We start from the raw sequence: 15886 nt of genomic DNA, 5'->3' as shown, positions 1-15886 counted from the left end.
ACTTTTAAGCACGAGTATTCATTATAACAAATTCCCGCCAATAAGTCATGATTTGCAAAGAATATATGAAATGATCAAAAATCATGACATTCATGGAATATATAATGACAAGGAAAGTTAGGTGTATGTTAGCATTACAACTTAGGAGCTAACACTTAGCAACATCTTAAGGAGCATAGTTCAGAAAATAAAATATGACAAACAGGAGCAAAAGCATTTTGAATTATATTCAAAAGAATTCGCGACCTTCGCGACATAACGCAGAAAATTATCTTAAATTTTGCTTGCACGTCTTTAATGTACAATAAAATTAAACAAAGCTTCATAAGTATTGATTTTCATGCTTTATTCTGTACTTTATCTGTTTATAGAACAATAGTACTTGACATTTCACTAAAAGGGGAAAAAGTATATGCTACCAAAAATCATAAAATTGTGAACATATCATTTTTGTATAAGGGTCATTTCGATGCCTGCTTTGATGTCCGTCTCTCTGGTCTGCGTTTGTTTCTTTACGCAACACTTTCTGATGACTCTAATACAAAAATAAAGAACAAAACACGAACAACTCATGATAAGCAAAATGTAAGCGTACCACATGGAATGAACATATTCCATCAAGTACCCTATCAGGAGAGAAAACACCATCCCGGACAAACATGAGGAAGTAAGAAACAATGCTGAAATTTTACCAGAAACATGAATCACGTGCTCGGATGTCCAACTGAAAATGGCGGGAAATACCACAGACATTGAAAATCCCAAAATAGTAATAAACACCCAAACTAATGGATGAAATCTGAATAAAGTTGTCAATACAAACCCTAAGTAGGCAAAACTTAACAGAAATAAATATAATGTCAGTAATGTCGAGTTTTTGCAACATGAGACAATAAAGATTCCAAAGAAACGCCCAACACAGAAAGAAAACCAAAATAGGGCTGTTGCAAATGATCCCGTAGATTTATCCCATTTTAGGTAGTCAAGAGAAAATGTCATAAAGAAACCCGCAAAACTGTCTTCTGCAACGCAATATGAAGCTATTAGCAACGAAAGGAGAGTGAGGAAAACAATTTTTAGATAAACTGGCAATTTCTGTCTCTTGTCAATTTTATCGTCAGTTTTAGTTTCAGTGTGAGTTGCGTTCAGTTTTTGTTTCTTTGTTCTGATCTTTATATAAAGATATATATAGCCTATCGTTGCGGAAAACATGAAAACAGCGGAAAGTAAGAATGCATAGTGAACATTTGTTTCCCCTAAGCGGTCAGTGCATTTCAGTAACTGTGTTGAATTGGCAGAAGTGAAAGATTTCAAATCCGGTGAAACAGAAGTCATGACTCCGTTTCTTGATTCTTTAGTTGTTACAGGAATGTCGGTGGGGTTATTAGAGATCGTCATGTTGAGCTCATCACAAACCGTGGTCTTGCCAGCTAGAAATGGTTCCGTTGCCAGTGGAGAAAGTAAGGCACCAAAACTGAAGGCGAAATGCAAAGCCTGCATGTATGTATCAACGTCGCCTCCCCAGACATAGATTATGTCCGCATTACCACCTGAAAACATATACATACTGTACATATACAGTGAGGCAAGACAGGTAAGGTCAATAACGTGTTATACTAAGACCCGCAGACATTAGCAGATTGAAAAAAGTATCATCAACTACTCCATTAAACAGATCTTTTTCCGTTCATTCATTTTAAAGCTTTACATAACTAATTACTTCCATATATACCAACCTTGTCAAATAAATGGGAAGTAACACTGCGATAGTGTTCGATAAACTATTGCCATATTCTTTAGTTCCCATTCCCATCATCGATAACGCCACAAAGGATTTTTAAAGAAAGAAACAAATCAACTACATGTAATTACTACATACAAAGGTGTGCTCACCAGTATCGAGACCACCGAAGAAGAATCCTCCAGCAAATTTTATAAACAGCATCCAGGGAAGCGCTGAACAATATGGTGTGAACAAGGTGCAAATACCAGACCCGAGTGATGACACAGCGAGTAGTAATACTTTGTTCAATTTGTCATACAATATTCCACCTACCAAGGAGCCAGATAGATACCTGTGCGTAGAAAAAAAATGAGCTTGCTACTTTTCATCAGACAAGCTTTTAATAACTGTACTCTGTCGTTACTATAAACAAAACATGCTTAAAAATGGTACGTGCAATACTGAATTCTTCTTTTGAATTAGAAATAATAAAATGGTAAAATGTGTAGTCTCAGTATAATATATGATACCTGTGTCGTGTTTTGCTAAATAAATAGGCGTATCTGTTAACATATATAAATCTAAATATGAAAATGATCACTTCTTTTTATTTTATCGCTTAGTTGATTTACTTTATCATACGAGAATATTTGAAGCTTCTTCTTCTGGACAAGTTTCATAGAAAGAAAACGTAATGCAGTATCCGTAAAGTGTATGACGATGTCCAAGTTGTATGTTAGTTAACCTCCTAATCACATAGTACCGCCACAGGAGCCTAGTGGAAAAGTGCGAGAGGTCATGGGTTTGCTGCCTGTCCAAATGATACTAAGGACGTGGGAAATGGTACTAATACCTCCCTTCCTTGGCGATCAGCACTGAGAAGATGGTTCTAGGTCTGGTCAGCCCGGTGTCAGTATAATGTGACTGGGTATGACCTAGTGTCATGTGTCAACAGTGTGATATTCCAGTGAGGCGGCACTATAAAGTTGGGCATTGGGATCACTGTATACAGTAAGTTTACACTGTTGTTTACATGACGCTAAACACACACATATACACACACACATGCACGTACATTCACATATACCTAATTATTGTATATATAGAACGGTCGGTTTGGAATTAGTTTCATTTTATTAGTCTTATACCCAAAAGATCCGACTGTAAACATCCAAGATGACGTTGCAAGGTCTTCTCGTATAATCTGTCTCAAATCTGGAAATACAGGTCCATTCATTCCTGCTGACCAACCCTGCTCACAAAAATGTAGCATTTATAAAATATCTAAAAGTTCTTTTTACTAATAACAGATTTTGACTACCGTTATGAGTTGAAACTGAGTTACTTGTAAAAGTTTATACAATATATTGTCATTAATTGTTAGAAACTGAGTTGGCCTTAAAATTAATACTGCCAAATATTTTCGTTTTTTAAAAACATATCGTCAAAGTAGGGGTGGTGGAAAATATTTATACCAACTTAGAGAACAGAGATAGATGATCATTTAATTAAAAAACATATGAAGCCGCAAAAGACTATTACCAAGCCTATGAACGACCAGCACAAAATTGCTGTATGTACGATTCTATGGCGAAACATGTTATCGTTCTTGATGCGCAAAATTGCCTGATGAATACCTCCTTTGTTGTTCTTTTCGTCATACTTGCTTTTGTCACTTGTTCCTGATTGCTGCAACAGAATTTGCATATGAGCTTTCAAGACTTGTACTTACGTATTTACACTTGGCACTGCGATACATTGTATTTCTTGATGGAAATGTTAGCAACATAACCTAACCGGATGCTAGTAAACAAACATTTCATATGCATGTAAACGTTGAGAATTATTATTATTATTTTCTTTGATATGACAACGGTTGCTACAGAAACAAGTACATAGTGTTTACAAGGTGACTCTCGTTAAGCCTGGCACCGGACAAATGATATAACCTGTGTGAAATCATTTATTTCTTTATTTATTGCTATTAATTTTATTTATTTATTTTTATAAGATAATTGTACAAATTTCTTCTTATCCTACTATGAACATTTTCTGGTTATCAGTATTTCGGAAAACAAACAAATGTCACCCGCTCCTCCAACTAAAATTACTAAACACCGGAAAAGGAGCACCGTGTACGGGTGTTTTACATCTGGCAAACAAAAGAACAAGGGAACCTTCTGGAATGGTAACGTCTCCTGTACCTTGCACTCTCCTCGTAATAGAAATACTAACAGTCTTCTGGAAGAGTCGCCTATGTGGGCGGTGACGACTAGGAATAAGCTTAGCTTACATACATACACTATACATAAATCTGACATTAATTGTCCGATATTCAGTTATATTTTATGAATATTCCTTCCTATGCGGTCGTGAAAATCGGACTTGTTTTCAAAATTCAGAGTTTCCAATGTTCAGATTGATTAAGAAATAATAAGTTCCCAAACGTGGTTTATCGTAGAATAACCCGGGTTTTGAGTTCTTATGCGTAAGAATATATCACGAAGGCCGTAGGCCTGAGTGATATATTGTTTCGCATAAGAATGAAAAACATCGCGTTATTCTACGATAAATCACACTTGGGAACTTATTATTTCGATTCTAACACGACATACTAGTATCAACAGTGTTAGAAAAAAAATGGTAACTACTTTTTAAAACATCGGATGACGTCATTCCATGCAAGTGGTTTATTGCAGAATAACCCGAGATAGATTTTGCTCTACATGTATGTAGGTTATTTGCTGGTCGTGTTAGAATTTTTAATTACACATCGAATATCATCAGATTTTTAAAGGATTCCGGTTTTCAAATGGTCCAGTTTTCGGAGATCTCATTGAACGTCTATGGCAAAGCGAGTACACCTCCTATGATTAGGCCAAATAAGAATGATTTGAAAAAGTCTTGGAAGACGATCACCTGATAAAGATTTAGGTGTGAACACCATTTGAAATAGGGCCAGCAGCTTCGGTAAATATTGTTTGGTTTCGCTTCCTTTGCTTCCGCAACCAGAGTAATTGTATTACTTTCTTTTCTAGGCAGAAGACCTTTAAAGGAATATCTATGCCAATGTTTGTTAACTTAAGCAACATGGTATCAGAGATGACGTTGCTGAAAGAAAGTGTTGACGTACGACTGATCACAATAGTTCATCTTCAGCACGTTGTTCTGTGGTTAAATGATAAATCAAACTCACCGCTGTATCTTTTGTTACTTCTTTTTCATTGTTTAGCAATTTTTCTTCGTCTCTGTCTTCTTCTACTTCTACCTTGTCTTTTCTTTCACTCGACATTTTCAGTCCTTATCTAGATAGACATTTAGGTTTAATGTAACGTGTACCCAGCTGTTTCTATTTCTTATAATAAACAAAAAAACTGAAAGTCAGAACTTCATAAAACCATACTTAGTGAATAAGCGTCTACATGCTGCATTTGCTAACCACCACTTTCTTGTTAGTTTTAATTACAAGATGCAAATTATGTTTTTGAAGTGTGTATGAATGACAAATCAATTGTGTGTTTGATCATAAAATTTACTGATAAAGTTTTATTGGGTGTTAAAGGTATGTCCTAGATTTTGACACGTAACAAATTGTTCAGGTTTTTAGTAAAAGTGTCCTACATGTATTTGATTTATTTTGATATGACTTATTTATCTATTACAAAGGAAGATTTCCATAATTTCTTTAGAGAGATTACGCACCCATTCAGAAAAATATAATGCAGTAAATCAATATATTGGCCCCATTTCACTTTCGAAAACAGTGTATAATTTCCGACCTCCACACTTTCCATCTTACAATTCCTACAGTATTTACGATATATCAGGGATATTAACTAGCTATTTTTATTTATCGGCCCAGACTGTCAAAAATAAATGTTAAATATTAGGTATATGAGCATTTTCTCCAACAAATTAGGGGCCCAGCTCAAAATCTAGGGGCCATGGGCTACTGGGCCCCTGCTAATTTATATCCCTGTATATACCCTCTATACAACACAATAAGAAGGTTTAAAAAGCGATTGCTAGCATTTACACTTTTTGAGGTCACATTTTTCGGAAACTGTGAATCAGTTGTTCGCAGGAGTTATCTTTCCTGTGGTTATTCCAACATTTGCACCGCTACTCCATCAACTAAATGTTTGTCTTACCATTTAGAGTCATATTGTCAACTGCTGTATGAATATGGAAGAGTTGAACCTTTCAGAAAAATATTTCTCAAGAAACATAAGTATATACTTACACGTTAATTACAGCGTAGTTGTAAGTAGCAATAACCACAGGAAAGAAAACTCAAGATTGCAAAGCTCTGATTCAGGATTTCCAAAAAAATGTATCCACAAAACAATTGAAATGCTCGCCTTCGCTTTTCAAACCTTATCATGTTACATAGAGGGTATTTAACGTACTGTATGATTTCTAATACTTAAAAATGTGCAGATTAGAAATTATACACTGTTTTCCAAAGTGAAAGTACAATGTATTTGAATGGGGCTAATTTTCACTTACATTTTTTATTGAATGGCTTCGTAATCTGTCTAAAGAAACTAGGGAAATCTTCCTTTATAATGGATGAATAAGACATAATTATTAAAATAAATCAAATAGAATCTACATGTAGCAGAAAAATACAATTAACTGCGGTCACCTTTGCACAAAACACCTAAAAAAAAGTTGTTAAGTGTCAAAATCTAGGACATAACTTTAACACCCCTTAAAACTTTATCAGTAATATTTATGTTCAAAAAACACAACTGATTTGTCATAAATAAACATATTAGAGTCCAAAAACATTATTCCATTCCTGCAATCAAAACTAACAAAAAGTAGTGGTTGTTGCTATTGTTAGCATTTGAGAACACTGTACATTTCGTTCAACAAATGGCGTTTAATAATCGAAGGGAGATAACCGTGCAATTTTGCTAAATTTATATTTTTAACCGGTGAATGCTTTGGGTCTAATTTGATAGAACGAATTTAAGAATGGATTTTAAAACAAATAACTTAAGACTTAAGTAAGAGACTTTGTAAATTAGAGAAATTACAAACAAATTGAAGTTGACTGTGTTTTTCACACTAAGTATAAACTACCTTTGGAGTGCAATGTATTTTCAGGAGTACGTCACAATCCCGCAAATGTAAATTAAATGACGGGATCCGAACAGATGATAGTCAGGGAAGAAATACTTCTAATAAAGGAGTTACTTCAAACAACTGAAAGAAAAAAAACATGTGTATTTATAGTGGTGAATGGATAACACTGCACCATTATAAACTTAAGGTTTTTCGCGAGGACAGACATTGACGTGTGCTCCAGCTGCGGATTTTGTGTTTAGCTGCTGTTTCTTTTAAATAATAAAGCATAAAACAAATCTCTGCGACGATCATATTTGGTGGTTTTATTGGCAAAAAGAATGATAAACAAGAACAAAAACATCATGAGAGACGGATTCAGTGCTCAGCATTTGATACATTAATCTTTACCCTGCTAAATTTCTAAAATGGACTCGTCCATCATTCAATTTCGGCAATACCACTTATTATTTAAAGGGGTGTTCAATGAAATTTTACTGACTGAATAGGCTGATCTTGGTCTGCACTGGTCGCAAAGGCAGAACCACTTGCCGCCAGCAGGCTATTTAAAATGTTTAAAAAAACATCATGTATGGCAGTCAACCGTCAACGTTAAAAACAACTTTATGGTACATGTCAGCTGAACTTTCGAGTAAGATGTATAATTTTTAAATATTACATATATTTTGTCGCTTGATGAACCTTTCATGTATCATCCGTATACATCAAAAGTACGCCTTGTTTAAGCTGATTGAAAATAAGAAATGGCATGATTCTTTGGTATTTAGAAAAAATTGTCATTCGAAGAGTTTTACTACATGATTACATAATCATATCATGTAAAGGAAGCGAGTTTGTGTTTACAATGGCTGATTTCTGCCATTTCGTGTGTTCGTGCCGGCGAGGCGAAATGTCGAAGTAACGAAAAAACGAAAGGTTGAAATAATGCATATTTGTTCGTGTCGGCGGGTCGAAAGTCGAAGACACGAAAACACGAAAGGTCGAAAACTGCATATTTGTCGTCCCACAACAAACAGAATTTCTCCAGTGAAAAGACCTTGTTAGTCAATCTCTATCGTCTCTTTCCTTATAATTCTCTGAAGTAGCTCCTGTATTAGAATGGTGACTTTCCTGTCATTCTCTCCGTACGGTTTCGGCTGTTCAGCGCTACTTTACCTCACACTAAGAGTCATTACCGCATATATTGGCGTAACCAATTGAAAACGATAATCGTGTAGGCCCCCCCCCCCCCCCCCCCCCCCCCCCCACACACACGCCAAAAACAAAAACAAACAAGAGGGTCAAGATGGCCCTAGGTCGCTCACCTGAGAAACACACCATAGCAGTGTAAACATGTTTGACCTAGTGATTTCAAGGAAAAAAATATTCTGACCAATTATCATTAAAATTGGAGCAAAAATCTTAAGTATAAACAAGTATTCTTTTTATTTGACCCAGTGACCTAATTTTTGACTCAGATGACCCATATTCGAACTTGACCTAAATTTCATCAAGGCTATTATTCTGACCAAATTTCATGAAGATCAATTGAAAAATACAGCCTCTATCGCATACACAAGGTTTTTCTTTGATTTGATCTAGTGACCAAGTTTTTGACCCCAGACTACCCATATTCGCACTTGATCTAGACTTCATCAAGACTATTATTCTGACCAAATTTTATGAAAATTCAGTGTAAAATGCAGCCCCTATTGCATACACAAGGTTTTTCCTTGATTTAACCTAGTGACCTAGTTTTTGAACCCAGATAAACCATATTCGAATTTGACCTAGATTTAATCAAGGCTATCATTCTGAAAAAATTTCATGAAGATCAGTTGAAAAATACAGCCTCTATCGCATACACCAGGTTTCTCTTTGATTTTACCTAGCGACCTACTTTTTAACCCCAGATGACCCCTATTTAAACTATTTCTAGATTTCATCAAGGGAATCATTTTGACTTAATTTCAGGAAGATCCATTGAAAAATACAGCCTCTGTCGCATACACAAGGTTTTCCTTTGATTTGACCTAGTGACCTACTTTTTGACTCCAGATAACCCATATTTGCAATTTACGTAGATTTCATCAATGCAATCATTCTAACCAAATTTCATGAAGATCAATTGAAAAATACAGCCTCTATTGCAAACACAAGATTTTTCTTTGATTTGACCTAGTGACCTAGTTTTTAATCCCAGATAACCCATTTTCAAACTCGGCCTAAATTTTATTTAGGTTATCATTCTGACTTAATTTCAGGAAGATCAATTGAAAAATACAGCCTCTATTGCATACACAATGTTTTCCTTTGATTTGACCTAGTGACCTAGTTTTTGACCCAAGATGATCCATTTTCAAATTCGTCCTGGATTTCATTAATGTAATCATTCTGACCAAAATTCATGAAGATTAATTGAAAAATACAGCCTCTATCGCATACACAAGGTTTTTCTTTGATTTGACCTAGTGACCTAGTTTTTTACCCCAGATGACCCATTTTCAAACTCGGCTTAGGTTTTACCAAGGTAATCATTTTGACCAAATTTCATGAAGATCAGTTGAGAAATACAGCCTCTATTGCATACACAAGCTAAATGTTGACAGACGACAGACAGACGACAGACAGACGCCGGACATTGAGCGATCACAAAAACTCACCTGATAAAGTCACAAAGAAGCTTACATATGGAGTTATATTTCCTTCAGACACTATACACTGTACATATTCCAGTCAATCAAAAATAAACAATATCCATATAACATTGCACAAATATATATATTAACTTCAAATTGACCTGTTTAATTGAAAGCAAGCTAGGACATGTGTCTTAATTTTATCATAACACAACGCTAACTTGCGGAGATAACGTTTATCAAATGTTATACTGGATCCATTTAGTTGTTTAATCACCCTTGTTACCCGGATAATACGAAATGATATGATAATTCCAAAATACTACAAACTGGATGAACTGTCAAACTTGATAAGGACATTGTTTATTTCAATATTTTCTAATTACTCATTCTGATCGTTTAAAGTGTTATAACTGATTCAAAATAGTTTACAAGCTGTACCATTTGCACTAAACAATTTGCATATGGGACATATTATTCACTTTGGAAACCCTTTAACAATGTTTACATTTTGCTTCTGAGAACGAGTTTGGCGATTCAAACCGTTGTCAACCTCATTTAATGGACTTTTGGTAATGAATGTTATTTTGTAATTTTCAGTTATTATATAAACAATGATATGAACATGTTAGGAAGTTTTTATCTTAGATCAAATAACCCAAATTTACAAATATATAAGCATATGTATTAGTCGATGGATACTGACCAAAGTGTTCACAGAAATTTCGAAGATAAAGCCCAAAATGTTATATGGATAATAGTCAACATTGTAAACTGACACGAAAAAGAAACGCAACAAGTATTGTAAAAGTCAATATTTATAACCTACTGATGTTTAGCCATACAAATTTATATGTGTAATCAAAGTAAACATAACAGATAAAAAAGTTATCATCAAAAAATGAATATCGTCTGAGATCATATTTCTTTCCATGCTTCAACGTCAGTGTAGTCAATAACGCGTATAGCAAGGGTGGACTTGAAGGTGGAATTTATTGTTGCCCATACTATGACTCTGCCACCATTGTACGGCTAAACCTCACGCACACAGTTATTTGCGAAACGTTCGTTGCGGCGTCTGTATATTCTGACCTATCCGTCAGCGTGATGGAGATTAAATCTTGGTTCGTCGCTAAATACAACAGTTCCTCACTGATGTCGTCGGTTATTTAGAGCCCAGCGTTGCTTTCTTGACGATGACAAGAGCCTGACATCGAGCTGGACGACGGAAATGAATTCTGCGTTTACGCAAACAATTTATGACTGTCAAGGTGAATTGGTCGTCTGGGATTTCCAATTACAACATGTGACGTGGATTGCGTGTGCGTGTGCGTGTAAGAGAGATCTTGGTGTACCAATATGTACACCTAGGTATTCAGAATGTGAACAGGGTTTGTGCTATTAGTGATTATAAAAGGTAGTTGACAATCAAATACATGTATGTATTTTATATGGAATATGGAGACCGTGGGGTAAAAAGGGACAACGGTGGGAAATAATACTTATGCACATGTGTACTTGATACCAGGAAGGTGCAAGTTGTACACTGTGCCTGTTACCAGCATAAAAATGTTAACAGGCTCATATCATCATGTTGTTACAAAGTAATTTATCAAAACATGTCCACGCACACAACACTGGTCAATCTGTAATGGGATGTCAATGAAAAAAATCAATTTTGGCTATTATCCACTTTCAAAGACAACGCATGTAGGGCATTATCAATGGTCATTTTTGGCTATTATCCATTTTTCATACACAGATCAATATAAATTGTTTTGACATTAAAACAGCAAAAGTAAACAACTTACTGTAAACTATGTCAGATAGTGAAATGGTAGAGTCGTATATACAGTGAATTACAAGCATGAAAAACAATTCTAAATATTTTTTTATGATTTTTCAAACTAAACTTACATGGTTTTTGTAAACTATTTAACATATTGTGTATTGTATTCACAAAAATACAGTAAAATAGTTTGAGTTCCATGGAAACAAATCGCCATTCGTTCTTTCTGCAACATCTGGGGGTTAAAATCTCTTATCAAGCCACAGCAACTTACCGAAAAAAGTGAAATTTTCAAAATCGTTGATCGGCCATTTTATAGCATGTTGGAGTTATCACATCATTTTGTATTATCCGGGTAACAAGGGTGTATATAGTCTCGTCGAGACTAAATAATTATGAGCATGCAACTGTGAAAAATAACGTTTATCGACATATTTTAAACACATTTTTGCGATGATTCTGTTTTCTTTTAATCAGGCTTAGAATAATAATTTTTTAACACAAAAGTCTTTAATCCAGTTAGTGCTTAAATGTCCAAAACACCACAGACTAAAATGAGAAGCAATTAAGTCGCTGTTGTAAAATGACATTTATCACAGGGGTGACCGAAGACCGTAAGAATCTTTCAGTGGTTGAAGGTGCGGATGGAAGAATCTGGCTCAAAAGTAACTGTTTTTTGTGGTAACGAGGCTGACTTCCGAGTTACTGCTAAACAGTTATAATTACCTATAAAGAAAGAAAAAGACCTACGGATATACTTAAAGTATTCTCAAATTCCTACGTTGGTAGACCATAGTCGAGTGACCTAGATGTACACTAACTTAAAGCATTGAAATTATATACTTTTCGGTGACGATTGATAACATTGTGATTGTTATTATCAGAACGGATTTCTGAATCTCTCAAATAATTTTAAGTTTTTAAAACATAAATTTGCCATCAGTAAGTGTAGGTAAACATATAACTTCAACAGTGCAATTATAGTCGATTTTACAGCTCATGACAGGTCTCATTCTCCTTCGCAGTGATCTCCTCTTACAGTTGATATAGAGCTAGGGGAGGTAACCGATGCTGGAAGATTGGATTTGTCTTTCAAAACAATACTGCAGACATTTCATAAGAAGAACTTCACTTATTTTCATGGGTAAACATACTTCAAGTTTTCATTAAGACAACAACCTTGAGCATATGTGAAAAGAAAATCAGACGGAAAATAAAGGATCCCAATAGATTCTGCAAAATGATATCGACGTATCTTTTTATCAAACGTATGAAAAAGTGCAGTAGAGGAATACAATTTTCATGAAACATGATATTAAAACTATGGACAAGAATGACAAAACAAACACAAGATCTATCTTCATATATATATTATAGTCAGGATCATTGATCAAAAGGTCCGAATTAGTATGCTATTAAGACGAACGTTTTACTATTTTTCTACTCCAAATAGTCTGATATTAGCTTGAATTCGTTGTAGATTTGGAAAGAATAAATAAAAAGTATACATTTTTTAATGACATAATTAATGGAATTTCGATAATATAAACTCAAGATATTGTCAAATTACCTCCCGTTACATTAAATGATTTATTAAGATAAATATTGAACGATACAGCGTGATCTTTACAAACCTTTTTGTACTTTCCCCACTTTTCAGAGCAACTAGATCGTTCTTACAATACGTAGCTAGAGATATAAGAATCTTTCACTGATTGAAATATTTGGCTCGAGGAGGTAGCGAGGCTCTGTCGAGTTACCGCAAACCGTTACCAGAGAGCCGGATATTTCCAGCTACACATTCAACTAGTGATAATTTCTTTTTCTTACACACCGTATTCTTCAATTAATAGAAGAAATCAAATAAAAAGAATGCTTTTCTTTTAAGCGCTTCTTTATTTAAGAAACGCACAATGTTGGTTTTCTCATGGCACGGCTCATTTGATGATTAGTATGTATCTGTTAAGATACAAAATACCGGACAAAAAATATTTTGCGAGCAGTGATCAAAAACGAAATAATCGAACTGTCTGTTGGCTAAACAACAAGAACAAGAACCCTAAGATTTTACAACATCTTATTTAATAAGTAATAGATAACTTGAATTTGGAAAATATATGGTAGATGTCAGAAGTGGCTGCCAAGGTAATCCGGTATGTCTTCAAGGCAATTCATCTCATCATCGCAAAATAAACTAATGTGTTAAGTATATATGTATTAATCATTTTAACAAATTGATATATACCCTAAGACTTAAAAGAAGTGGTGAAAAATTTATTAGAGAAAATAAAAGATTTATTACAGAAGATACTATATCAGCTGGCATTGTTTAAACAATTCATGACAGTGAGTGTAAGAAGGTGTTCCGTTTTGATTAACAAATACCGAGAAAATATACAGTAAATTGTTAGTATAAAAGTCATAACCAATGTTAAAAGTCTAAGTTTCAATATATGCATATGTCGAATTCACATCATATTCATTATATTTATAAACCATTTTTAATAAACTGATGTTTACCCTAGGACCTTTGAGAAGCGGAGAAATATTTATTTGAATAAAAGAAAAGAACTATATCAGCTAGATAATTTAGAACGTTCTGATTCCGCCATAGGTTTAATAGCTAGATATCGTAAAAAATATATAAGAAATCCTGACCAATATCAAAGACTAAATAATCGGCATATATACATATATATGCATATGTGTAAAATTTAAACATGATATGAGTAAAATTTAACCATGTTTATGTGTAAAATTTATACATGCATATGTGTAAAATTTAAACATGCATTAGTGTAAACTTTAATAGAAGTGTGGGATGTTATACATTTTAAATCAAACTATGTAAAGATGGAAAAGTTATATCACCCTGAAAAAGGGCAGAGAACGACCTATACGACGTCCCAGATACCAGTAAGATATTTTCCACTCGTAAAGTTATGTTTGAATTAGAGTTAGTTCTATATCTGCTCTGATTTCTTTCTCTCTGGTCAATATTTCTTCCCTTACACAAGATTTTCTGATGACTCTAATACAAATATATAACACAACACACGACAAAGTCATGATAAGCAAAATGTAAGGGTACCACATGGGGTGAAAATATTCCATCAAGTACCCTATCAGCAGAGGAAATAACATTCCTGACAAACATGAGGAAGTAAAGATCAGCGCAGAAATTTTACCGGAAATATGGATCACGTGCTCTGATGTCCAGCTTAAAACGGCAGGAAATATCACGGACATAGAAAATCCCAAAATAGCAATAAATACCCAAATTAAAGGATAAAATCTAAATAACGTAGTTAGTACAAATCCTACATAGGCAAAACTTAACAAAAACAAATATGATGTTAGTAGTGTTGAGTTGTTGCAACATGACACAATAAAGATTCCAAAGAAACGCCCAGCACAAAAAGAAAACCAAAATAGGGCTGTTGCAAATGATCCCGTAGATTTCTCCCATTTTAAATAATCAAGTGAAAATGTCATAAGAAACCCCGCGAAACTGTCTTCTGCAACATTATATGAAGCCATTAGTAATGATATAAGGATGAGGAAAACAACTTTTAGATAAAAAGGCATTTTCTTTCTTGTGTCAGTTTTACAGCCAGTTTTAGTTTCATCATGGGATGGGATCATTTTCCTTTCCTCCTTTCTCATCTTTAAATAAAGGTATATAAAGCTTAAAGTTGCAGTAAACATGAAAACAGCGGAAATTAAGAATGCATAATGCACGCTTGTTTCCTCTAAGCGTTCTGTGCATTTCAAACGTTGAGTAGAATTTGCAGAGGTGAAGTGTTTCAAATCAGATGAAACAGAAGTCGCACCTTCGTACTTTGTTTCTTCAGTTGCCGTGGAAACTTTAGCGGAGCTATTAGAGAATGTCATGCTGAGGTCGTCACAAACCGTGGTCTTGCCGGCCAGAAATGGTTCCGTTGCTAATGGAGACAATAGGGCGCCAATACTGAAGGCGAAATGTAAAGCCTGCATGTAAACATCTACGTCGCCTCCCCAGACATGGATAATATCAGCGTTACCACCTGTAAACATGTATTGTGGCAAGACAGTTAACGGCCAATTATGTATCATACTAAAATAATCTTTAAAAGCAACAGTGCAAAATAATAGCTGTCTCGGTTTATTGTGTTTGTAGATGGCTGTTAAAGAAATAAATATGCAACCCCCTATGCACCCCCCCCCCCCCCAACACCCCCCTTCTAAATAGTTGATTATAATTGAGCAATAAATAATTTTCCATGAAAGCTCTGTATACTTGGCGGCTTTTTATGACTTACAAATGCATTGTATATATGATAAAACCTCTTATAAGCTAATTCATATACCACAATTTATTCACTAAATTTTAAGTTACAATACCTAATTTAGCTTTCTTACATAACAATATCGTCTCACATTCTTTAATCTAATACTATCCTCATATTGTTGCTTAACAATCGCCATCAATTTCACGAATTCAAATATTTCAAAAGAAAAGTTACAAATCAACAAATTACAATATACACCTACCAGTACCAAGTCCACCGAAGAAGAATCCGCTAGCAAATTTAATAAACAGCATCCATGGAAGCGTTGAACAATATGGCGTGAACAAAGTGCAAATACCTGACCCGAGTGACGACGCAGCGAGTAGTAATA

At 34.6% G+C, this 15886-nt stretch overlaps 2 protein-coding genes across 5 annotated transcripts; both read right to left on the bottom strand.

The window, feature by feature from the left end:
- Positions 1-329: 329 nt before the first annotated feature.
- LOC123532170 (sodium-dependent glucose transporter 1A-like) lies at positions 330-9625 on the bottom strand. 4 transcript variants are annotated; one of them, XM_045313534.2, is made up of 7 exons: positions 9485-9625; positions 6815-6937; positions 4920-5028; positions 3266-3412; positions 2872-2975; positions 1894-2075; positions 330-1550 (listed from the first exon to the last, which is right to left on the bottom strand). In XM_045313534.2, the coding sequence occupies exons 3-7, from the start codon at positions 5013-5015 to the stop codon at positions 445-447; spliced, it is 1635 nt and encodes a 544-aa protein (XP_045169469.2). In that variant the 5' UTR covers positions 5016-5028; positions 6815-6937; positions 9485-9625; the 3' UTR covers positions 330-444. The 4 variants fall into 4 exon arrangements, with proteins under 4 accessions (XP_045169469.2, XP_045169471.2, XP_045169470.2 ...); XM_045313536.2 differs by lacking the exon at positions 6815-6937 and having other exon boundaries at positions 9485-9608; XM_045313535.2 differs by lacking the exons at positions 6815-6937; positions 9485-9625 and adding an exon at positions 5127-5286.
- LOC123530950 (sodium-dependent glucose transporter 1-like) lies at positions 6896-15280 on the bottom strand. The gene is made up of 2 exons (XM_045311726.2): positions 14549-15280; positions 6896-6937 (listed from the first exon to the last, which is right to left on the bottom strand). Exons 1-2 carry the CDS (start codon positions 15278-15280, stop codon positions 6896-6898), a joined length of 774 nt encoding a protein of 257 aa, XP_045167661.2.
- Positions 15281-15886: the final 606 nt, after the last annotated feature.

This window comes from Mercenaria mercenaria, chromosome 11, assembly GCF_021730395.1.
Source record: "Mercenaria mercenaria strain notata chromosome 11, MADL_Memer_1, whole genome shotgun sequence".
Classification (NCBI taxonomy): Eukaryota; Metazoa; Mollusca; class Bivalvia; order Venerida; family Veneridae; genus Mercenaria; species Mercenaria mercenaria.
The sequence above is the reverse complement of the archived record's forward strand: the minus strand, read 5'-3'. Positions and strand labels throughout refer to the sequence as shown.

Excerpts from the sequence above, each read along its gene's own strand:
- LOC123530950 (XM_045311726.2), bottom strand. The coding sequence starts at position 15,280 with ATGTTTACAGGTGGTAACGCTGATATTATCCATGTCTGGGGAGGCGAC. Across the intron at positions 6,938-14,548 it reads TTTTGTTAAGTTTTGCCTAT|TTGTTTGAAGTAACTCCTTT; the intron begins GTAGGATTTGTA and ends TTTTTCTTTCAG.
- LOC123532170 (XM_045313534.2), bottom strand. The coding sequence starts at position 5,015 with ATGTCGAGTGAAAGAAAAGACAAGGTAGAAGTAGAAGAAGACAGAGAC. Across the intron at positions 2,076-2,871 it reads TTTACAGTCGGATCTTTTGG|GTATCTATCTGGCTCCTTGG; the intron begins GTATAAGACTAA and ends TTCTACGCACAG. Across the intron at positions 1,551-1,893 it reads CTTCGGTGGTCTCGATACTG|GTGGTAATGCGGACATAATC; the intron begins GTGAGCACACCT and ends ATATGTTTTCAG.